We start from the raw sequence: 24,458 nt of genomic DNA, 5'->3' as shown, positions 1-24,458 counted from the left end.
GGCCTGATCCACTGTAATACATCGATTCGGTAGAATAATTAATATTTTCTTTTGGAAAAAAATCTAATTTGCTGGTTGATACTTCGGATAAAATATTGATGATCAACACATGATTTTAAGCTAAAGAGGGCAGAAGACGTTCCCCGGGGTGCTTTACGGCCCCCAGCTTAGCACACGGCGACAGCACGAGGGATATTTGCGGTTTTCACCCCAAAACGCGCGGCCCCGCGCGCTGCCTCCCTCACAGGCGGCGGCGGCGCTGCCCGCCCTGCGCATGCGCGGCGCGCGGGCGGGGCCGGACGGCGCATGCGCGGCGCGCCGCCTGCGTCACTGCTCTTCCCGCCGCCCCCTCGCGGTGTCGGAGCGCGCGGCCATGGCGGCGGCGGTGGTGGCGGCCGGCTCGGCCCAGCAGCTCCAGGAGCTGCTGCAGCAGCAGGACAGGTACGGGGCGAGGGACAGCGACAGGGACGGGGCGAGGGCTGCCCGGCCCCGCGCCCGCCGGTGGGACCCGGGGAGCCGCGAGGACAGGAGCGCCCTGAGGCGGCTGCCTGTGGGCCCGGTGTCTCCCTCAAGGCCCCATGGGGCTCGGTGCTGCCTCTGGAAGGCCGCGGAATCGGAATGTCGCTCCTGAACGGAGAAGAGAGAGAACGGGCTAAATCGGCGGTTTAAAAAGAGCGGCGAAGCTACCGCTGCCCTGCAGGTACCGTCAGAAACGTCCCAAAATCTCGATGCGGGAGGAAGGCCGTCGCGCTCTGCCTCTGCGGCGCTTCCGAGGGGAGCCGAGCGCGCTCCAGGCGCGGGGCTGTGCGGGAGCGCGGAGGGAGGAGCAGAGAGGAGGCCTGCAGGAGCAAGGGCAGCGCCTGGGACTTGTTTGGGGTGAAAACTCACAGAAATCCATTCTTTGTCTCTGCTCTCCAAAATATGCTTCAGTTTTCTCTTTAATAGATTTGATTACTTCATACTGCTTTTCATCTTAATGTGGACTAATAGTGCTGATGACTCTCTTCCACTTGGGTCAAATATATTTGCTTTTTTTTTTAAACTCCCGAGGCACTCAGAAAGCCAACAAACCTGCACTCAAAGATGCACAAACCTTCCAAATTAAAGTTTTTCCTATGGTGTCATCATTTCTTGATGCTGGACTCTAAAACTTAAAATTTATAAAAATAGGCATTGGTTTGCTTCGGGTGCCATCTGTATTTACATTATCAAAGTGATTTTGAAAATTAATGATGTCAAGAAATAGCTTAAAACATTGCTTTAAGCAGAGAAATGCGAAAGGAGAAAATGTAGTGAAGGAAATACTTTCTGCCTTGAGCTCCAGCTTTGTAAAGAGAAGTATGTTGAATTTTTAGCACAGGCCTGGCTCCACTTTACAATTTCCTTCTTTCCAGACCAACAGAATTACAGCCCTTGAGATAGAACTGGCACCATTTTATTTTGCAACTTAATTTCTTAAGATGTCTTGCTTCAGAAAGCTTGTCTGTTTTACGTGTGTTTTATTAGGAAGCTTGCCTTTCTCATTCAAGAAGTGCCCTGAATTTTAAAGATTTGCTTTGTGACTCCATCTCAAATCTTTTCTCTTTTAAATAAAATAGACTGTGCTTCTCATTTATCCATAGAGAATATAGGATATACTCTCCTGCTTTCAGTCAAGTTTAATAAGAGATTAATTTCTTTCATCTGTAATAACTCCTATTTTGGGGCCCAAAGCGCTCTCACCAAAACTTGACATAGGAAGAGAATTTTGGGACTCACTAAAACACTGTCATTCTTCTTCACCTTCAGGAAACTTTTGTTTTATAGTGCGTTATAACTGTATATTGGTAAGGAAATAGTAAGTTCTGATGAAATAGGGATTAAAACAAAATGCGATTATTACATGTGTACTGTCATCAGGTGTCACTCATGATCAGGTGTCCTCTGCTATGCTTAATAGATTAAGTGCCTGTGAAATACTTCTGGATGGCAGGCAAAAAGAAGTGCATCCCCTCTATTCACTTATACACACATATTTTTAAACAGGTGAAAGTATTCTTTTATCCTACTTGGTTTAACACATGTGCAAGTTGTTTTTAAATATGAAACAGGTTTTGCATTGTACCACTGTGGCAACAGCTTTACAACTAAATCAACCTTGTTCTCGATAATCAATTGTAAAAGTTCTACCAGATCAAAATAAAATAGTTGGTTTAGTACATATATAAGGAACAATATTAGAGCAGGTCTGAAAACTGGAACGTCAACTGAAGGTGGTAATGGACAAGTGCTGGAAAAACAATGCTGAAGCAGAATTCTTGATTCTTCTGCCATGTGGAAGAAAAGGTAAAGCTTCTGCTGGAGCTACATGTGCTATAATCTGCCTTTGCGTTTGCTTTGTAGACAGATTCCAAGAAAAGTAGTGGTAGAGAAGTTTACGTGCCAAAATGCAGAGTTCTGGAGTTACCACTTCTCAGAGCAAAAAGTATGTGACGTGATCTCTTGTTTCTCAAGGAGTTTATAGATCCACATATACCCTTTGTAGGTAAAGAATAAATCACTTAAATGAGCCTTTACTGCAGTTCAAATGTTAGTGTCAATTGTGTGCAGTGAAACTAGTCCAAAGAAGTATATGACTGCTCACTTGTAATTCAAGGGAGATCATTTGTCGTCGTGGTTGCTGTTATTGGTGGTTGATGGTACAGAAGTGCTGGAAGAATCTATGCAGCTGAGCACCCCGGAGAAGATGTGTTACGGTTCCTAAATTCAGGTCTGAATTTGCGAGGCTGGCCCTTGAAGAAAAATGGAACTGTCTTGTGTTCCTGTAATTCCCGTTTTTACTAGCTTGTAAACAGTGCCAGTTCTAATCAGCTTTCAAAGCAAAACCTCATGCTGACTGATCATGTTGTGACAAAAAGGCTACCCTATTATACTACTTCTGAAGTTTTCTAGAATTGCTTTGGGAAATAAAGCATATGAATTTTACACTTCTGTGACTAAACTGAGTTTGGTGTTGTGTTAGAGTGTGTGGTCAGGTAACACAGTTTTTGCTCCAGTATCAATACTGTGCTGCCCACGAGACTTAAAATTTATAGTGAACTTCCATTATTTACACTTTGAAAGATACCCACTGACTTCTAGGGTATGGTTACTTTGATATCTGTACCTTTTTTTGAAGTAAATTGGAAGCAGTACATTATATGCCTTTTAGTGATTATCTTCTATTATATAGTACTTTTAAGATAAGCAAATCTAAAAAAGAATTGAAAATTAAATACAAATGTCTTGTCACTGTTGTCTTCGGTGCTTGTTTGGTTAAAGTCATAAGAAATAGGTTATGGGATCCAGCTAGGTATTTTTGTTCCTGTATAAGAATACTCATTTTTTAAGCAAGTCCTAGTTTACTTGAAAAATTGCTACCTTAGTTCCTGCATGGATAGTAAAGAAAGCAGAGTGGCACTGACTGGAGAAAAGCAGTCGTGCAGCTTCTAGCATGAAGCTACTGAGTCACGGAGGAGCCAGAGCTTCTGGAAATAGAAAACCTGCGTGGAAGAAATGCAGGGCCTCCAAGAATGGGCTGTGCTTGGCCTGTGGATGCCTCACAATCTACAGCCTTGAAGTGTATGACTTGATCTTTAATGTTGCTGCGTGTTCTTTTGTTGCTTGCCATTCATATAATGGGATTTTTTATTGCCAGAATGTGAGATGACATATTTCTTTTTTTTTCCATGCTTTAAGATAATTTCCTGAAAAAAATACCAGTTGTTCTCAGTTTTTACTTTTTTTTCACAACTAATTTTTCTGTGTGAGCCATAGATAACGATACTTGCTAGTTTCACTTGATTATCTTTCTTCTCAGGAAAACTTTTTCTTTTTTTGAATGGCATATCAAATAGCCCAGTACTTAATAAATAAATAAACACTATCCTTATTTTTGTAGGTCTCTTGTAGTTGTCCATTTTTGGGCACCATGGGCTCCTCAGTGTGCACAGATGAATGAGGTTATGGCAGCACTAGCAAAGGAGCATGCGCAGGTTACATTTGTGAAGGTAAGTCTTTGTTAACAGACAGTAAATCCTATTTTATAAAAAGGAAAGGAGGATACTGGAAAACTGTTATTACAAAATGTGTACAAAGTTGTGTTTGCAGTTCCTTTTGGCTTTATGTTTGAAGATTTGGATTTATGTTTGAACATACGCAAGAGATGCATCCAAAAAAATCTTTTGTGTTAAGTTCTAGATTCAACTTTCCAAGCTTGATGTCACAGACTTAAAGAATACCTTCATTTTTACATTGCTATTAAAAATAAATAAATAAATAAATAAAGGCTGGTCTGCTAAGATGCAGTGAGGGCATCTCATTCATTAGCTACTTCATCTAATAAACAGGCTTTTAAGTTTCCCTGTTCCTCCAGTCGCTCAGTGCTTCAGTACTGTAATTAGCCATATTGTTAAAGCCTGATCTTTACCCAGGGATTTGAGATTAAAATGGCAGCACTGTTCTTTTTCAAGTTTGTTAAAGATTTCATTTGTTCTCATGATGTTACTGGTTAATCAAATAGATCTTGGGATTCATTTCTGTTACTAAAGAGTAGTAATCTTTATGGAATTTAAAGACAGATAAATTTGAAGTCTATGCACTTCTGTCACTCGTAGATGAAAGTGGTAAAAGCACAAATTAGATGCTGTATTTGTGTGAGATCATCATCACATCCTAGTAAGAGAACTGTTGTGGAGGGAAAAATGAATGTACTTCATCAACATGCTGTTCATTTTAAAACAACTTCCCCTAGTTAATGAGACACTTCTGTGATTATGAGGGCAGGGAGTAATGGAACAGCCAGCTGTGTGTGTGTTTTTAATTCGATTTCTTACAGCCTTTAGGTTTTGTGATATGTTTTTAATGATTCCTCTCACAGTTGCTTTTTATTTTTTTTCCTGTAACACAGAAGAATGAATCTTTCAATTGTATTAATTTACAAAACCATTTTAAATGGAGCATCTAAAGATTTATGTACAACTTATTGGAAAATCGAGATATTTGATACTTGTTTTAATAGAGTTCCTATAACTTTTAGTAGGCCAAAGAAAGTTTCAAACCTCTCAGTTGCTGCTTTATTATTCAGCAGCAATTTTTAATAGTCATACTCATTTAGAGAAAACAAATTACCTAGAGTCTTAGGAAAATTCTCTTGTTATGGTATTTTTTTGCTCCCTGCCAGGAATATCTTTAATTTTGAAAGAACTCGGTGTGCGGTACTTTGTGTTCCAGAATATCCAGACTTTTAACTGGCAAGAACCTGGTAACTTATCAGGCGGTCACAGATGACTGACCAAGAGCAGTGCAGCACCTCGCAAGCAGGATTCTAGAATAGAAGTAATTAGCGTGGAATGAGCTTCAAAACATTAAGAAATTGTAAGGAACCTTTCTAAATACAGTTTCACATTTCAGTTATTGCATTTAGTTGTTTCATGTCTTAATTCTAAGATCCTTAATTTGGCTGAAATGAAAATGTTTTTATCAAAAAATGTTTAGAAACAGAATCGGTAAAGATGTACCAGTAACAGTAAGTTATTGAAATATGAATTGGAACCTGTTCTGTATGCATGAACGTTACCAGAATGGAACATCAAGTACCCAGGTAGATAGAAAATTGTACTAGAAAAAAAAATGTGTAGCATAACTTGTTTAATCATTTGCCACTTGAAAGCAAGTAGGTAATTGGAACTGTGCATAGTAGAAAGTTTCTCAGTTGGTCCTGGTGGAGCATTAATTTATGGGAATAGAGGTGAAGCTTGGACCTTTAGTTTTGAGTTGATTGCTGGGTTACTTCTGTGTTCAGAGAGTTCATTAAGAGCCTTAATGATCTGAAAAAATATTTATATGCATTATAGCCACTTTATTTTGCTGCTAACTGCTGTTACAGAGCTAGCGACTTGAAGAACCTTGTGTTCTGTCACTAAAACAAGCTGCTAGATCTTGCATAGAAAAGCACATATTTGATTAAATTAAAAGATCTATTTTCTTGCTAAGCTATTACATTGTAGAATTTCAAGGTAAACGTTTGAAGGATGAATAAACTCAGAACAAATAATCTAAACAAGCTTTCCACTCAGTAGCCTTTCAGGAGTTAAAAATAAAATTTACTAGGCATCAATAGTTTATTGAAGAAACACTCCTTTTTGCTTCATAATTTGCAGAAGGCTGCAAATGTCAGTCATGATGTACTGCCCCATGAAATTAGTCAATAGAGCAAACAGCAAGAATTGCTGTGGGCAGAAAATAAGCACTGTAATCATGACATAACTGGGGTCAATGATTTATGGATTTCAATATAGTAGTAGCTGCATATGATTGAAAATTTACTAGGTCACTAGTGCACCAAAAATTTTATTCTCAGCCTCCAGGCATCTTTTGAAATGTGCAACAAAATAAAAACCTCTGAACCTGTTTTGACACTGTGTAGGCTCCGTGGATGACACGCCAACCCAGTGAGTCTCATTTAAATGCAAATGTGTCACAAACTTCTGCATCAGAATCCTTTTTAAATGTATAAAATGCCTAGAAGAACATTCTAGGCAGGATTGACATGCATGGTCAAACTTTAAGGAAGATTATGAAAATAAACCCATCTCTTCTTTTTACTTATTTTCTTAAGCTGGAAGCTGAAGCTGTGCCTGAAGTGTCTGAAAAATATGAAATTAATTCTGTTCCAACCTTCTTATTCTTTAAGGTAAGAGAAGATGGATTTAAAAGAAATGCCTTCCATGTGGGCTCTTAATATGCACTTTTATTAGTGGGACAGCAGAAACTTGTTAAGAACTTACATAAATATTTCTTCACTATGAATCTGGCTTAAATCTAGCGTGATGTCTAAAAAAGTAGATAGAAGTTGTTTTTATACCTAATTCCAGTATTTCAGAACTTCCTTAGTTGTGTTGGGTTTTATAAGGTTTTTATGTTAGCTATCATACCTTTTATTGGGTCAAAAGTCTTTCACTGACTTTATTTTCCGGTCTAGCTATATTTCTATAACACAACAAAAGGAAAAAAGCAAGTAATCTTTTGATAGAAATGATAATCTGCACGGGTTGTGTTTGCCTGTGATTAAGATATTTTGAATTTTTTAATTAATTGAAACAAATTTCACAGGCACTAACAGGAGCTAGTCCTCAGGGTGGTGATAAAGCCTAGAGTCTCTGCTGAAGCTAAAGATTGTCTAAATGATCAATACACTAATCCACTCTGCATCTGAAAATCTATATTTTTATATGGTAACTTTACTTTTTTTTAATTAGGTTATAGTTATTGAATTTAATTTGCTAACTTGAACCTGTATTTTGGCTTCCTTAGAATTCTCAGAAAGTTGACAGATTAGACGGTGCCCATGCCCCAGAGCTGACCAAGAAAGTGCAGCGCCATGCATCTAGCACCTCCGTTTCTCCTGCTTCTAATGATGTTGCAAAAGAGGATCTTGCTGTACGTCTAAAGAAACTCATCAATGCTGCCCCTTGCATGTTGTTTATGAAAGGGTCTCCTAAAGAGCCTCGCTGCGGTAAGAATTTTCTGAAATTCTTGGTGCATGTGACAATCCTTGCTTTGGGCTTGTCAGATTCATTCTGCTTTGGGGACAGTGCGACAGTGTCTTGCATACCTAGAAATGACACAGAAGTATTTTCGTAATTCTCTAATTATATATAAGCAATGATCTTCCCTTATTTAAATTTTGGAGAGAGAGATTGGGTGCCTTCTAAAGAATATGTCTAATACTACTCTTGAACTAGAATGCTTTTCTCATCAGCTAGCTCAATGTGGAGTCATAACATTATGCATCAAATTACATGTTAAAATATTTTGAAGAGAACAATTCAAGGAATAACAAAAATTGAATTACACCCTGGATTGCTGTTGCCATTTGGAGGGGGGAGAGAGGAAGTCAAATACCCTAAGGAGTAAGATTGGAGGACCAGTACCTTTTGTTGCCGCTGCAGAAGAAATGCCTTTTCAGCTTAGCTCCTCTAATAACTGCTCACGGTTTGAAGTGTTCAGCTCCCAGCTGACTTGCAGTATTGATCTGTATTGGGAAATCACATAAACAAATGTTTAAAACGGTGGTGCTATGAAGCTGCCATCCTTCTGCCCATGGAAATGAGGAAATTGCTCTGCAGAACTCGTCCTGTCGGGGTGGTCAGCGGGAGGCAGCGCAGGGTGCCGCTGTGATCTGGGCTGCAGGCTGCCTGGCTGCAGAGAGCTCTCAGCAGGGCTTGGCTGTGGCTCCTCCTGCCCCGGGGCAGGGCTGGGGGCAAGTTTTGGCAATTAACAGCCCAGCGCTTTCCACATGCCTGCTTTGGGCGTAATCCCTGTGTGCCTTTTGGGGACATGTCTCCGGATAACGGCTTGTTTGAAGTGTGTCTTCTGTTGCTGCTCTCTGCTTACCCACCAGTCCTTTTCTACCGATACATTTAGCTGCTAGTTGCCTTGTTGTTGTTGTTTTTCATTTGCACCTATTTCCAAATGCCCATTTTTCCTGCCTTGAAACAAACAAGGATCAAAATGTGATATGGAAAACTTTCTATTCCTCCTCATTTATTTTGAGAGCTTCGCTAGAAGTGAGAAGACTGGAAAGATCTGGAGACAGAGGTTTAAGGTGGAATTCCACAATTCTAAACCTGCTAGTGTGAAAACAATGAAAAAAACCTGTCCCTGAGTTGGTCTACAGATCAAGTGCTGCAACTCTCAAAGCTCCTTTCTCCACAGAAGCCAATGCACTGAGGTGGCTAAGACAGGATCCCTTTGCTAAGTGAGCATGTATGCTGTGAGGCAAATCCTGCTGACCACATCTCAGGACCAAAAAGGCGAAGGGATTGTAAAGTGTAACAGGAGAATCAGAAAAGAATGAGAAATGGGTATCTCCTTACAGGCAAAGCTGGAGACAGGCATATGGCAGGTATTTACAGAACCAGGACAGAGAGATTTGCTGCTTGTTAGGGAAAACTTTGTTTATGAAAGTCCAAGTCTTTTCTTTCTGGTCTCTGTGCCTAAATTATGTTAAAATACACTCCCTTGAAAGATTCCTATATAGGGCCATAAATATTTTTGGTCCTGTAAAGATACATATGAACTAAATGTGCTTAAAATGTTTCACTGAGAGTGAAATGAGGATTGCCAGCACTCTTGTGTTTGGCAAGGGCTCCGAGCGGGCAGCCCAGAGGCAGAGTGGTGCCACGGATCTATGGCAGAAGCCTGCACGGGTGGTGATTGAAATATTGGTGTGGTGTGACGCTCGCTTGATTGCCAGGTGTCCTTGTGCTGAGCTTGCACACTTGTAGCAGTAGTGCTTTAAATGCAGTCAGCAAGTTCCAAGTTTGGACATGTCTGTCTTGGCCGCTTTTTGTTCTGTACTGATATGTATTGAGGAGCTCTCAAAAGAAACAAAATTAAGAATAAGTGTAATAATGAGGAAATTGTATAGAAGGACCTAATAGAAACTGTTTTTTTTTTAACCCTGAAAGATGCAGATTGTGGTATTACCATGTGCTATTAAAATGAGGGAAGGGAAGGATAATAATGGGGAATAGCATCTATTGTGTAAAGCACTTGTGGAATACGAGGGAGTGAGAATAGTGCAGCTTTGTGATATGTGCTTTAGCCACTAGCCACTGCTGTGTAACAGTGCACCTGCACAGGCACTGCATTGTAGGAGAGCTGTTTATGTTGCAGGAGCCCTAGCTGGAGATCCTGGAATTTAGGAGGTGGCACACGGAGTAAATAAGAATCCCCACATCAGCTCCGGTGGCTTTGGATCTATCCCAGCTCTTGACAAATGAGGGAGCTGACAAGAGTGGTGACAGCAGGGAAGCTGCCACTTGGCCCTGGTGGCATTGAATTACAAAGCGAAGCCTTGAACTGCAGCTTGTCTTGGGCAGGAAGGGAAGAAGGTCCCTGTCTGTCAAGCAGTGTTAATTGGAGGGAGTTTAGTGTAGCTCAGGGTGCCCTATTTTTAGAAGGATGGTTTGTTTGTGAAACTCGTGAAACAAGGTTTGAAAGAGAAGCAGTGGCTAAAACATGTCAGCAAAGTGCCCAACCCTGCGCTGGGGAGGATAACCCTGCCCTGGCAGGACGAGGGGAGTTTTGCAGCACAACCCGCTCCGGTGCAGGCTGACAAATACTTAGTTTATGGCTTGTGTGCAGCTACTTTTTTGACTCAGGTCCCAGCAGCTAAACATTCTCCCAGCTTCTTTTCCTTTCCTACTTGCATGCTGTTTTATAATTTGCTTCCTCTGTTGTTGCTATAAAAAGATTACAAAAGTGTGAGGGGAAACATGTCCTGTGGCACTGAGTCTCCTCATTCTCTGTTGATAATTTGCACACCTTATTTTTTTCCCCTTATTTTTCCCGTCCTATATTCAAGGCCGCTATTTCATTTCAGTGCGTTAGTAAGTTCTCAGTTCCTTTTCAGTAGAAGTATTTTCAGAAGCAACCCCAGATTTCAAAGCTGCTCCACGTTCATTGTGTGTTTGTGGGTTAGTTTGGGATTCTAACAGTTTTACCCACCCAGTGGCACGTAACTAAAAATGAGTTAGCTAACTAAGAGAGTTTAGAGGGAACTTGGGGAACTGAACTAGTTGCAGCTGTTTCTTTTAACTTTAACTTCCCTTCTTCTATATCCTTCCCCTAGTCCCTATCAAAATAGCTCTTCCTGTCTTAAGTACAGGAAAAAAAAAAACCTATTGTATGCATTTAAAAACTCAAACCCTACACTTAAAGCTCTCCAATTTTGGACTCCTCTAATATTGAAGGAGTTTGAGACTAGGAGGTAAAGTTTTGTCAAAGAACTTTCTTTAAGTGCCTTTGGACATGAGTGCATTAATATAGTTATGGAATTTCTTCAGATAAAGAGCTGATGAATTTCTTTTTTTGTAGGAGCGTAATTAACAGCATAATTACAGGTACACTGGAGATACCTGTGGTCACAGGAATTTAGATATGATGGGGATGGGAGTCCTGCTTCTTCTGGGTGCGGGCTGCGCCGTGTCGTGCAGCAGTGGCACAGGGCAGAGCGCAGCTCCCGTGCCCAGCGGCGGCTCCTGGTGCTCGTGGGCCCGTTTGGGGTGGCTGCAGCCACGTGCTCCGCTCTGCGCGGGCAGGGTGACCCATGGGCTGTGAGGGTGGCCCGTGCTGCGGGCTGGCTCCTGCAGAGCTCTGCGTGGGCAGGGTGACCCGTGGGCTGTGAGGGTGGCCCGTGCTGCGGGCTGGCTGCTGCAGAGCTCTGCGTGGGCAGGGTGACCCGTGGGCTGTGAGGGTGGCCCGTGCTGCGGGCTGGCTGCTGCAGAGCTCTGCGTGGGCAGGGTGACCCGTGGGGTGGGAGGGTGGCCCGTGCTGCGGGCTGCCTGCTGCAGAGCTCTGCGTGGGCAGGGTGACCCGTGGGGTGGGAGGGTGGCCCGTGCTGTGGGCTGGCTGCTGCAGAGCTCTGCGCGGGCAGGGTGACCCGTGGGGTGGGAGGGTGGCCCGTGCTGCGGGCTGGCTGCTGCAGAGCTCTGCGTGGGCAGGGTGACCCGTGGGCTGTGAGGGTGGCCCGTGCTGCGGGCTGCCTGCTGCAGAGCTCTGCGTGGGCACGGTGACCCGTGGGCTGTGAGGGTGGCCCGTGCTGTGCGTTGGCTGCTGCAGAGCTCTGCACAGGCAGACCTGCTTCTTCCTGAGCCCGTCTGCTGAGTGTGTCAAGTGGATTGAGCAGAACTCCAGGCAGATTCCAATGTTCTCCAAAGAAAACCCTGGCAGTTTTTTATGCATTTAATTTTTGATGGGAAGGAATTGAGGCTCTAAGGAAAGGAAAAAAAGGTAGGATGGAAAAAAAGAGGCTAAGGCTTCAAAGTTAAGGATACTTCCTTAAAACTCAGTGTGGAAAGTGAATCAAGAGCATAACAGGTTCATTTACATATTTTTTAAATATGATAAAATAGATATTTCTTCAAGCTTACAGTTTTCTTATTTGCTCCCTAGTACTCCATGCAAAGTGTGCAGGATAGGCCTACACAGTAAAGTATGAAAATGTAATGCCATGCATTACATGGCAGGTGAACTCACAGCCCTATCTTTTGCAGTTAAATACTGTGCCCGCCTGGACTGCAGGCACAGTCTAAAACTCTCAAAATCCTTGAGAGATTTTGGCAGTAGTTTGAAGACGTTAATAAGCCAGGTCTCAGAATAGGTGCACTGTTTTTCCAGTTTATCCTTGACAAAATGTTTAATGTTAATATGGATTTGTTATGGTAGTAGGAGTATTAAAAATGTAATTAAGTAAAAGGAAGCCTGCCTCCCAAAGGTGAACATCTTGGTGAATTGTCTGTTATTCTTGCCTATTTTGATCCAACTAATAGACTCGAGGTGGTGTCTTGAAGGCAGCTGGCGAGTGGTGTGGAGCCCTCTCCAGCAGTGTCCGATGAGCTGGTTTTGCTCAACCTGCAATTCCTTCACTGGAAAGCTGCTTCACTGCAGCGGGAGGGTTGTCCCCTCGGCTGTGGCTGCTGGCCATTGTGTCAGCTTGCTGGCCACGCTGTGTTATTTCAGCTCATTTTTTCCGACTCTAACAGTATTTGTTTATTGACTTAATTGACACAATAATATACAGTCTAGCTGTTGTCAGAGTAGAATCCAGAGTGGTGCTTGTGGTTGTTTAGATAACCACTTAAAACGCTTTGTTCATGGTTTAATGATCTTCGTAATACATGTATGGTGTTTCTTCAGAAACTCAACCTAAATCTTTTGTTATGAGAGTAAAGCTGCTCTGGCGCTTTATCCCAGACTGCTACCATATCCCTTCAAAATGAAACCCCACCAATCAATCTTTCTAGTTTGCATGTAATTGCCTACAGCTAAAATAAAGCTTTATTTTTTCCCCCCAGTCTCTTACAGTAGAAATGAGTTAATATATTGGCAATGGAATAACCATCAGCAATCAGCCCTTAGCTGTTTACTAATGAACTCCCAGATGTATGAAAAATTTCAGAATCTGTGTTTTACTTCAGGCTGTACATGAACTTAACACTTCAGCTGTAGAAAGAAAAGCAACCTAGATGCCATACATATAAATACTACTACTTCATATCTCAATAAATTGCAGATCATGAAAACTGCAGAAAGCAGCAGTAAAAAAATCCATATTTCAAAAACTAATAGGTGGTCTTGCAAGCTGAAATCAAAGATTATTCTTGTATGGCACTGATTCTCTTTTCCTCACTTCAAAATTCTTTTTTCATTTCTTTTTTAAAGCCTTTAAGCATTGGGGTTTTTAATATATATTTGTGTAGAGGTTTTTATTTGTCTGCACAGCATATGTTGGGATGCTTTTATGAAATTGGAAGGATTGCGAGGTTATGTGAATCCAAACCAGAATGAGCTGGTGAAACACGTACGTTGTTATCGCATTGATTTGGTGGGCAAATTGCCCTGGATCGCTTTAGCAAAGCGTGTCCCAGCGTGTTCTCCAGGAGGCCTGTGCTTCCCGGGAAGGCGGCAGCGGCTGCTCCCTTCGGAGCGCGGCCCGGGATGCTCCGGGGCAGCTGCAGGGCGAGGGAGGGCAGGAAGGGGCCTGGCGTGTCCGGGTGGAGCGCTGCTCTTCACGTACCCGTAAAGGATGGCCGGGTTGGCACGGAGGTACAGCCTGGGCGCCTTTGGCTTTTCTGGAAAGCTTCCGAGGAAAATGATTGCAAAAAAACAAACAAAATTGCGCTTAAAAGATTGAATTTTAAGTTTCGCTTTTAATGAGTGATAATAGTGCATTTAAAATAGAGAGTAAGGAGACTTCTTCAGAAAATTTTGTATGAGTTTCTCTTCAGCGAGAGAAGATTTATGTGTTTCTAGACTGTAAGTTTTATAGTATCTCAATCACCATCCATCCATTTAGACTTGATGATCTTGAAGGTCTTTTCCAACCATAATGATTCTATGATTCTATTTTTTACATATAACATTGTATTTTTCTTAGTTACAGGAGGGAAAATCTCTTTTCCAATGTTGGCTACATAATAAATTTATAAAATAGGGATCTTTACATTTTAATTTTCACTTACTATCCTGCAAGAAGTTGTTGTCAGAATAGGACAGAACGAAAATGGGTCACAACTGGAAAGTATCATAAGTGAACATGTCATAGGGTTGTAGACTTACATGAATGTAAACATTAAAGAAAAAGAAAAAAATAGCTATCTGTCTTACTGTGAAGTAAAAAGAAGCAGCTCTGTAGCAGTAGTAGAAAAAAAAATAAATAAAAACAAGTTACTAAGTTAAATCAGTGACATGGTAGTGGGTTTGAGTCCTGCCTTGCATTAACCTCATGCACTTCTGGTGTGGCAGAAGGTTCGTATTGGTGGAGGAAGAAGTGGCAGGAAGGGCCAAGGCCGCCGAGGAGCCTCCCCTCGGAGCGGGGCAGGAGACAGGAGGGGGCTGCTCCTGTTCATCCTTAGCCATGTTTGGGATCAACAGGGAGGTGCAGGAGGGAAGGGTACTCACTGTGCAGCGCCCTGTGGAGAGAAGCCCCAGACTTACCGAACTCTTCAATGTCCTTGGTATTACAAGCCCAGTAATTAACTTTTTTTTTCCTTTTTATAATATTTGGGAATGCTAACACAGAGGAATACAGTGGAGCTGTTGGTGAGAAGTTATTGCCTGAAAGATTTGCATTTCTTAACAAAGTTTAATGCAGATATGGGAACGCTTTGTTTATATGTAATTTCTCCTTTTGTGTTTGCAGGTTTCAGCAAACAAATGGTGGAGATACTGAACAAACACGGTATTTCATTTAGCAGTTTTGATATTTTTTCTGATGAAGAAGTTCGTCAGGGACTGAAAACATATTCTAATTGGCCAACCTATCCACAGTTGTACGTAGCTGGAGAGCTAATAGGTGGACTGGATATTATCAAGGTTAGAACCTGAGAAATGTCTTAATCTTTCTGGTTATCAGAAGCGGTTTTTCCTTTTCATATCTCCTTTTTTTCTCTCTCTCTAGGAACTTGAGGCTTCTGGAGAGCTGGACACAATCTGTCCGAAGGCATGCAAGTTGGAGGACAGGTGTGACATATCTGTATTTTAGGGGGGCTCTTTTTTGAGTTTTCTTCCCTATTAATTTGTTTACGGCAATCTGCTGCAGAAATTAATTGTCTTTGACTTTCTTGGCAGGAAGTCCACACTTTTGTTAATTGCAGAACCGCTGTTCTCCTTATTTCAAGTAGTTTAACATGTTCTGTTTTCTGTATAGTAAACATCACTTTTTATATAAAATATATAAAGCTATACTGTTCTAATAAGCTTTACTTATTGTAGTTTTAGATAGTGATTTTTTTAGTTTTAGCATGAATATATAGATTTCTTGATTCTTTTAAAGAACTGTGAAAAGTAGTTCAGAAAACCTTCTTGGAAAGACGCTAGTAGCTTTTTTGCGCGTTTAGACACACACTTCCCTTTGTAACTATAGCCTTGGTGTGGGCAAAGTATTCTGGCTTGTCTTCCCACTTTCTTGGTTGCCTCGTCCTTCAGTTCCTGTTTTCCTCCACTTTGGCAGTACGAGTTCGTGCAGCGTCCATAGGAAGTGTCGCTTCCTGGGTCAGATGGTGTATGCAGAAGGCAGCGTGTCCTCCTTTAACCTTCCCGTTTGAAGATGCAGTGCTGCTGGAAATGCTGCCCTACAGAGGCAGGCTAACGGGAGAGGAGTTGCTAGTCTGGTGGCATTCAGCCCTTGTGTGAACAGTGCCATTGAGAGGCCAAAGGAAGGCTGATTTACAAGAAACAGGCCTGTGCCTCGGAGGCAGACACCTTAGCATAGCTGTCCCCTTGCTGTGTGAGGATGGTGAGAGGGAAACCCTGCTCCAGAGGGTTTGAATTGAGCTCCAGAGGTGGCTGCTCTGGCCGTGCCGCCCCGGTGAAGCACGGCTCGGGAATGCCGCCGAGGCAGCCGTGCTGAGAGGGCTGTTCCCTGCCCTGTCTGCCAGGCTCACGTGCTGCTGCTCCTGAGGGGTCCCTTGTTACCCTGCTGGGGTCATCAGGAAATGGTTTCACCGAGCCCACAAAAAGCAGTCGCTTCCTACTGTCTGCCACCTAACCGAGGTTAAATTATATGTAAAGACGGAATTGTCTTTGTGTCCTTTCTAAAATAAATTTTAGAAAGCGTCCCTTGGTCTGTTCCTTGGCTAACTTGCAAAGCATTGAACTTCATTGAGTTTATAGGTAGTTTTATTGTTGTGATTAGTCTTCTGAGGAAGAGAAGGTAATGTGAAATGTGCATGACTTACTGTGTTTAATAAAATAAAGTTGTCGGTGTAGCTAGATGTCTGTGTAAAGAAGCAGCAGCATCTTCTGAGCAGATGTGTGAAATTTTCTCAAATTTCTAAAATTCTGATGTACAAAATACCAGGCAAGTCGCAGGTTCCTCCTTGTTGCATAGTTAGTTATTTCTTTGCTAGTAGATGGGTGTGTTTGTGGTCAATGCCCTGCAGGCTGTTGAGGTCTGCCTTCTGCTTTCTGGTGAGAACTGTTTACTGCTACAGCACCAATTAGTTTTTATTTGTATTTACCCTTGTAAACTAGCTCTCTTTTTAGCTATATTCACTATCAGGATAGTCACTCATTTAAATAACAAACAGAATCTGTGGGCTAGCTGTTTGAGCATGTTAAGACTTAATAAAATGAAGGCATAGCAGTGGCACAACGTATTTAATGCCAAATTCTGATCCTTTTCTCAATATTTGATCTATTCCCATCAATGAACTGTCTGCTTAATTGAAAGTCTTCTGGAAAATGAGCTCTGCAAATAAGCTTGATTTTACCAGAAAGCTTTTCTGGCAGCTGGGGAGCTGGTCTCACCTCTGGGGTAATTGTTAGTTTGCCATTGCTTTTTCCCTAGAGGCAACTTGCCTGGAAAAATTGTTTAGGTTTACAGTGCACGGGCTGTAGGTCACCAACACGTTTAGTTTTGTTTTGCAAAGAGCCCCGATTCCCCAGTTTAGAATCCTGTTGTGTTGTGCAAGTCGTGCAAAGTGACCTTTCACAGAAAGTGCCCCCTTGCCATACCCTGTATGAAAGATAAACTGCCTTTGGCAGAAAGCTGCTGGCCAGGAGGCTTTGCTGGTTTTTTCCTAGCAAACCTAGTTGTCCCAATACACCTCTCCTATGAGGAGAGGGGAAGAAGTGTTGGGGTTTTGTGGGTGGACCAAGGACAGGCCTGAAGGTGACAGGGCACAGTGGGGCAAAGCGGATCTGTTCCTGAATTTCAGTAGTGCCTAGTCCTTACACTTATGGCCCATGGATAGCAGCTGTGAAGAATAAGAAATGTTAAGTGTTATAATCAGTATTAGAAAGTGGTGTGTCTTATGTGACTGAATATAGATATCGTATTAAAAAATCACAAAAATATTTTTTCCTTAAATTTATTGCTTCTTGATACTTAAAGGTCAATCTAGAAAAGTAAATTTTTGCTCTAAAAGTAACAGGATTGTTTATAACTGTAGTGAGTGAAAAGGAACAATAAGAATGAATACAGTTGGTTATAGTGCTGCTTTAAATATATTTGGTAAGTGTGTAAGTTATCTTTCCACTTTCTGCATTTGTTTTCCTGTTGAACAAAAACCTAGGATAACAACTGAGCTGTTCTGTGTCTTCCTTTCTTCCTGTCTCCTGTAGGCTTAAAGCTTTGATAAACAAAGCTCCTGTGATGCTTTTTATGAAGGGGAATAAACAGGTAAGGCTTAAAATACTCTTTTAACGGCAGCGAATAGAATTGTTGTTCTGCGACACTTAGTGACAGTTACCTTCTTGTTTTGTCAGTGAAAGTAGTTCTGGGAAGTTACTTGTGTTTTTACCCGCTGCTTCTGCAAGTCATAGAAGAGCAGTCCATATTTTACCCAAATTAACTAAATCGTGCAGTCCTGATAGCGGCGGTGCATGTCCTTGTGTTCTTGGGCATTGATGGTTTTGCAGATAATGAATTTTCTTCTGGACACTTCCTCCCAAAGCCTGCTCTGCCTGAGCTGCGTGCTCTGACTGCTACCCTAGGGGCTAATTCTGTATATTTTGCCCTCTGCTGACCTTGTTGGATTGAGTCCTATGCTTTTTAATCTCTGTGATGTTGTTATACTAGCACAGTTTCATTGAAAAAAAGCTGCTGGATGTTTTCAAGGTTAATGTGTAATGTCACCTGCCATAAATGATCACTCTTCTCACATGCGTGGAGTGGTCAACACCTGGTGTCTTTGAGTGCATCTGTTATCTATTTTGCACACTGAAATAACAATAGGGCCCAAGACAAGTGACTGCTTACAATTAGGATTAAAATAATGGCAGATGACTAGAAACCAGAAGTTATCCTGTTTGTTGGATGCCTCTGCAGGGCAGCCAAGGGACAAAAGTTTCCCATTTGAACAGCAAGGCAGTGAATTTCTTTGTCGGAGTTACCTGAACAGCGCCCAACTCACCTTAAACTTTTCATTGGAGTGATGTTCCATGAGCAAAACCTAATTGTATTTATGATCGGATTGAGATGTTTATACACTGGTTTTTTTAGAAAGGACACAGAGGTAGAAACTGGGCTCAGTCGTGTGATTTCTTTCCATTTCATTTGCTCACTCGTTCCCTGGGCCCTCTTTGTACATCAGCAAGAGCTCTGGATTAAACATACAATTTTGTAGATGTCACTGTAAAAAAAAAAAAAAAAAAAAAAAAAATTGGCAGTAGATACTTAATAATTGAAAATAAAACTTGCTCTACATGCACACAGTTTCTGTTGGCCATAGGGTGCTCTCTCCAAAAGGGTAGGTAAAGGGTGGAGTATGCTCCACATCACATCTTTTCTTACAGATTTATATTAGGTATTTGTGTTCAGCCTACCTACAACTTTGGCTCTTTGAATGTTCAGAAAATCCTGAAACCCAGTTAGTTTCAGGTTAGTACCGCCAACCTCGGCAAACAGGTTCACCTGGTGTCGCTTCACCTCACCTCGAGTAAGTGATCACCACCCTGAAGACTTTCTCTCACTTTATATAGAGAAAGAAATGTTCAGCAGTGTTTAGTAGGTCAGAGAGAAGTGTAAGAGTGAAAAAGAGAATGTATAAAAGAGTGAATGCTCATCTGGTGAGGATGCTGTTAGCAAAAATGGATATTAGCTGTAGTGTAATCCGAGGAGTTGGAGTTCTAAGGATTTAAATGACTTAAGTTCAGCAAAAATATTTTAATGTGTACTTTTTTTCTGCATTCTAGGTGGCAAAATGTGGCTTCAGCAAGCAAATTATAGAAATCATGAATAATACTGGGTATGTAAGCTTTAATTTAGGAAGCCTGTTCTCTCCAAAACTTATACTTTGTAAATCGCAAGCGTTTGGAAGCTATTCATAAGAGCCTTTACAAAGGAATCCTTTTCTTTGTTGGAAAGTGTTTTAAACTATCCCTGGTGGGAACCAGTAGTGTAAATCGCTGCTATGTTTGCTTGGATACCAAGGTACAGTGTGATGTGTCGGGTGTTGCTTAAATACTTGGGAAAAGTGGCTGCTTCACAGTGATGTCTTGCTCTGACACCGCTGTGAGCTCGGAGGTTGTTGCAGCACTGAATTTCTCATTTGTGCTGTGATTATTGACTGCAAAGAGAGAGGGAATAAAATAAAAAAATAAAAAAAACTATCCAAACCCATGCTTTGTGTGTTTTCAGTTAGTTTTTGGTGCTTAAGTGGCTCTTTTCTCTGTTTTTAAATATATTTTAATTATATCCTGTAAGATTTGGAAGCTAGCTTTGTAAACATAATATTTTGAATTTTTGTGGGTCTTGCATTGCAAAAGTCCATAGTAGACCACTTCTTTTTTTTTTTTCTAGTATTGATTATGAGACATTTGACATACTGGAGGATGAAGAGGTAATTAACTCTTTCCCGCTTTGTGTGTTTCGGGGTTAATTTTACGGAAGCTGCCCTTGACATTTGAGGTTGTTTTTCTTAGGTGCGGCAAGGACTGAAAACCTATTCAAACTGGCCGACGTACCCTCAGGTGTATGTAAAAGGTGAACTCGTTGGAGGGTTGGATATTGTTAAGGTAAGCCTGGGACAGGGCCGGGTGACATGGAAACTGGCCATTTGCTGAGAGCTGCACAGATGTTTCCTGGTTCCACGTACAGAAATTCCTGCCTAGTGGCCTGAGATTTTGCAGTCAAATGGCTTGGTTGCCTTTACTGTGACTTCCATTATCTCAGCGTATGGTTGAAAGGGGCTTTAAATCTAGCGTTCCTATATGCTAAGATGTAGCAGTGAAATGTATTTTCTTGACAGCAGTCAGTTACCTTTACTGTAAAGACCATTTTTACCCCGTGGGTGCATTTTTACAGGTTTTTCTTGCTTCTTAGTTTTACTTTTGACATTGCTTTTCTCAGATAAGGTGGGTGAGACATTTTTTCCTAGCAAACAGTCTCATTCTTGGAAAAAGTAAGGTTTATTGTAGCTGTTTGAACAGAGCCTGAAGCAACAAAAATAGATCTGCATCTGTTACTGTGGTTTTTGATTTTTGTAACAGAGCAGGCACAGTGTTCTAAACCCCAAATACTCTTGAGCCTATTCTTGTCTGAATGGTTTATAGCCAATTCCTCAGACATGGTAACTCTTGGGAAGATACGATCAATAAATCTCATTTAGCTCTAAAAATACTGGTATTACTTAAATTATATAGATGACTTTAATTTTATTTATTTAACAAGTGTATGGGTCATTTCAATGATCAGTAAGTATAGTCCTGGGCATTGCAGAGATGCTGCAAAACACTTTGCTGCTATTTGAATACAATTTTCTATTTGCATTATTAGACTGTTCAGTTCACACAGACTAATTTGTACAGGTAGATGAATGTTATCAGTATTTTAAAATACATTCAATAATGTATCTTGCTGTGAAATAAAATTGAGGTAGAGAATATCAGGAAATGGTTTTAATAGAAGATGTTGTAGAATATTTCTCTTGAGATGTAGGAAAATAATACCTGCTTAATAGATTAAAAGCTATATAGTTTGAATTTAGCCATGAAGGTATTGCAAGCAAATATTTCTTATTTACAGCTTCTAAATATCTCACTCTCCTGTTTGTTTGGTAGAAAGCAGTGAATGTCACTGTTTCATTTTGCATGAGACACTGTGAATGTTGCAAAATTGTGTGTATCTACAAAATATATCTGCAATATGTTTTATCTATAATTGGGAATAATTTACTTGGTAAAGGAGTAAGATTCCCCTGGGACGTGGGGAAAGAGGGCACCTTTCCCCAAAAAGTTTCGTCTTTTGCTAAATGGACAAAAAGTAGAATTCATTCATTCATCTCCAACCTTGGAGATGTTAAATAATCTTGTTTGAGAGGGACCTCTAGTGGGTCATCTAATTTATGCTTTTAATAGCCAATAAATTATTTTCTTGTCTGCAAACAACCCATAATGAAATCTTGTTAGTGTAATCACAAAATACACCTTAAAAAAATCTCTCTATATATTTCTTCACAGGAGCTAAAAGAAAGTGGTGAACTGTTGCCTGTTCTGAAGGGAGAGAATTAATGTGAAAGGACATCAGTGAGAACCGAAGTCCTTTGAAAAATTGTTCATGTAGATGACATTGGAGCAATATGTGACTTTAGCTCTGTGGAACCAATCCGAAGTAGAGGCTTCTTTCTGGCGCTGTGTGTTTCACAAGAACATGCTACGTATGAAAATACATGTTTTCGTGGAAGATACAAAATTGTCAACATCTCTAAATTCAATTAAAATGTAATGCTGGAAAAGTTTGGAGTTTTTTATTATCCTCTTTGTCAGTACTCAGTGTATCTGATGTTTTATCAGTGGAGGAAGGACTCCACCAGCCAGTGCACAACCGTAGGACTAAATTGTCTCTCTTTTGGGGCTCAGCTTCCATTAGAGTATTAATGGAAATACTTCTGAAGTCTGACGCGTAATAATTTTCTGTGTCTATGCTAATAATTGTTTTCGTGTCTAGTGAGCAAGAAAAACACTATTTAAACTGTAATCCAGTGTGCCATTAAGAAGTTATTAATGAGTTTCAGCTGTATACGATGCGTCTTCATTATCTGAGTAGGTACAGTTATTTCAGGTGCTGAGCCTATTTAAACACAGTTTTGGACATATTTAGATTACGGTGGAAATGAGCCAATAAACACAATGATTAGGCCAGTCGTTTGGTGTATCCTCCACGTTACTTCAGTTAGAAGGAAACATTTGCTTTCTGGGACGTGATTTTTGTGGTTTATATGATTGGGATAATAACAGGGATTCTTCCCTTCAAGACTCGGATCACTTAATTTGTTTCTAATTCTTTTTTTCCAATACCTGTACTACTGTAAATATATTCAGACTCATTAATTGGATTGGGCAGTGTCCAATAATAGGTCGACCATCAGACCAGCCCATTAGCCTGCAAATATACCACGTGTTTTGTCTTTGGAGGAGTAAAACCCTGTTGCATCCAAACACGGCACCGTCCATCGTCCGCAGTGCCGAGCGGGAGAGGACACTTCTTCAAGAGAAAAAGCAGCTCCTTGAAGTCATGGTGTTCTTAGCCTCTGTGCTGAGACTACTGAGGTATTTGTGTTTATGAAATGTGAAAATATTCCTAGTGAATTACGTGTAGACTGCTGGTATGATGGCAGGTTCGGCCGGTTAGAAACACATGGAGCCCACGGTAGAGTCCAGGAGAAGGACAAGGACGATGTTTTCTGGCCTAGGACCTGCGTGGGGCAAGCCCAGAAAGCAAAACGATGGTGAGCAGCGCCGTTCCCAGCCCTCGCTCGTAATAAAAGGTGAGTTAGTCGTTGCTCAAAGCCGTTCCCTGCTGCTGTTGGTGTAACTGGGGCTTGCAGAGAAGCACCAGCGTCTGCCCAGGAACACGGGCTGCTGCCTTGGCCACAGTCACTCATCTCTGCTGTCCTGGCTCGTGGAGCTGCCTGCAGAGCAAGGGCTGTTCCTGCACATCGTGGGGCTGTTGGATTGCATGAGGTATCCATCCTCCCAGGTGGGCATTTCCTAGGAATAATTCTGGTAACTATTTTAGTCACATATGTTTTCATTCAAAAACAAATTTTAATCTGTTCATAAAAAAAAAATCTTGTTGCTGTCAAGATAACAATCCTTAATTAATTTCTCAAAGTAAATTGCAACTGCATCCAGGCAGCTATCACTAGTAAACATAACCTATTTAATTTAATACAAATTAAATAAATAAAAACTATACTCCAGAAACAACCCCCCCGCTGCTCCCCTGAAGTAGTGCATCCCTGCGGGCAGGGCTGGAAGTGTTAATTAAAACAAGACTAAATCCAAAATGTTTCCTTGGCAATAGCTTCAAAACAAAAAAGCAGCCCCCACCCTTCACCGTTCCCTGTAGCAGAATTTAAGTGGTCAAGTTGAGAGCCTGTGCACAACACGTGCAGGAGCCCAGCACTACCCCCAGCAGCAGTTGTTTCTCTGTAAATCAGAATCATCATAGTTGGAAAAGACGCTCAAGATCAAGTGCAACCGTGTGGTCCTTGGTATCTCCTGCTGCTTCACCAGGGTGGCATTTCCTCTGATGGAGGTGACACTGCTGTGCTGCTCAGAAGCCCTGTGTAGTTCACCCTCCTTGGTGGCTGTTTTCTTGATTGCTCGTGGGGCTCAGGTGTGGCCCTGCAGCATGGCTGATCAGCAGCACCTGCTAGCTCGTTACTGCCTTGTGCTCCAGCCCTGCTCCCTGCCGTGCTCGCGCTTCCCAGGCCAACGGAGCAGCCCGAGGAGGGCACGGGCGGCACCGGGATGCCAGGTCAGCGCTGCTGAAGCGCGTGCGGAGATGGGGCTTGTGCTGCCCGCGGCCACACGCACCCCCGTCCTGACACGGTTCGGGCCCCTACCTGGGGGCTTCGGTGTCCTGAGGGCGTTTGAGGAAGGCTCCGTGCTCGGTGTCCGCGCAGGGGGGAATGTGTTGGCGGAGGCTGCCGCTCTGTGGCAGAACCTGCGCGTGGAGCGAGCGCGGCCGCGGCGGCGGGGAGCAGCAGGACCCGCGCCCGGAGAAGGGCTCGGGAACAGCCGTGTCCGGGCAAGGGGCTGCGGAGCGGCCTGCTGCCCCGCTGCCGCCTTGTGGGGCGGCCGGAGCCCTGCTGCGGAAACCAACTGTCCTCCTTGCTCAGGAACGGAGCGTCCCGTTAAAAACGGGGCTTTATACGGAATGCAAGACAGCGGCCGTGAGGTTGTCTCCACTCAGCAGGAGATGAAGGTGATTTAGGTGCATTGAGGGAAACATGCGGTAGCAGAGGAGTGAGATGTGAGGAAAGATACATTGCTCATGTGCGTAAATGGGTCAGGGTGGCTACGCCCGGCCTTCCGCACACACACTCGTGCACGCTCAGTTCTTCAAAAAAAGAAGCAGCCTGGAGAGGAAGACTTGTCCTGCGAAGTCTTGGGAAGTCTAGAGGAAGATTGGGTGAGAGAGC

General features: G+C 42.1%; 1 protein-coding gene across 1 annotated transcript; it reads left to right on the top strand.

The window, feature by feature from the left end:
• The first annotated feature begins 359 nt into the window (after positions 1-359).
• GLRX3 (glutaredoxin 3) lies at positions 360-21,764 on the top strand. The gene is made up of 11 exons (XM_088520035.1): positions 360-441; positions 3,920-4,028; positions 6,638-6,712; positions 7,333-7,534; positions 14,729-14,901; positions 14,987-15,048; positions 17,653-17,710; positions 19,225-19,277; positions 19,832-19,871; positions 19,954-20,046; positions 21,490-21,764. Exons 1-11 carry the CDS (start codon positions 374-376, stop codon positions 21,538-21,540), a joined length of 984 nt encoding a protein of 327 aa, XP_088376161.1. The 5' UTR covers positions 360-373; the 3' UTR covers positions 21,541-21,764.
• The last annotated feature ends 2,694 nt before the right edge of the window (positions 21,765-24,458 follow it).

This window comes from Tinamus guttatus, unplaced genomic scaffold, assembly GCF_059628265.1.
Source record: "Tinamus guttatus ecotype Peru unplaced genomic scaffold, ASM5962826v1 Tinamus_guttatus_pri_ptg000079l, whole genome shotgun sequence".
NCBI lineage: Eukaryota > Metazoa > Chordata > Aves > Tinamiformes > Tinamidae > Tinamus > Tinamus guttatus.
This window is presented reverse-complemented; position numbering and strand designations above follow the sequence as displayed.

What these genes read in the sequence shown, in the direction of transcription:
- GLRX3 (XM_088520035.1), top strand. Translation starts at nt 374, where the DNA reads ATGGCGGCGGCGGTGGTGGCGGCCGGCTCGGCCCAGCAGCTCCAGGAG. An exon ending in TCCTAAAGAGCCTCGCTGCG is followed by an intron (nt 7,535 to 14,728) that starts GTAAGAATTTTC and finishes TTGTGTTTGCAG; the next exon opens with GTTTCAGCAAACAAATGGTG. An exon ending in GTGGACTGGATATTATCAAG is followed by an intron (nt 14,902 to 14,986) that starts GTTAGAACCTGA and finishes CTCTCTCTCTAG; the next exon opens with GAACTTGAGGCTTCTGGAGA.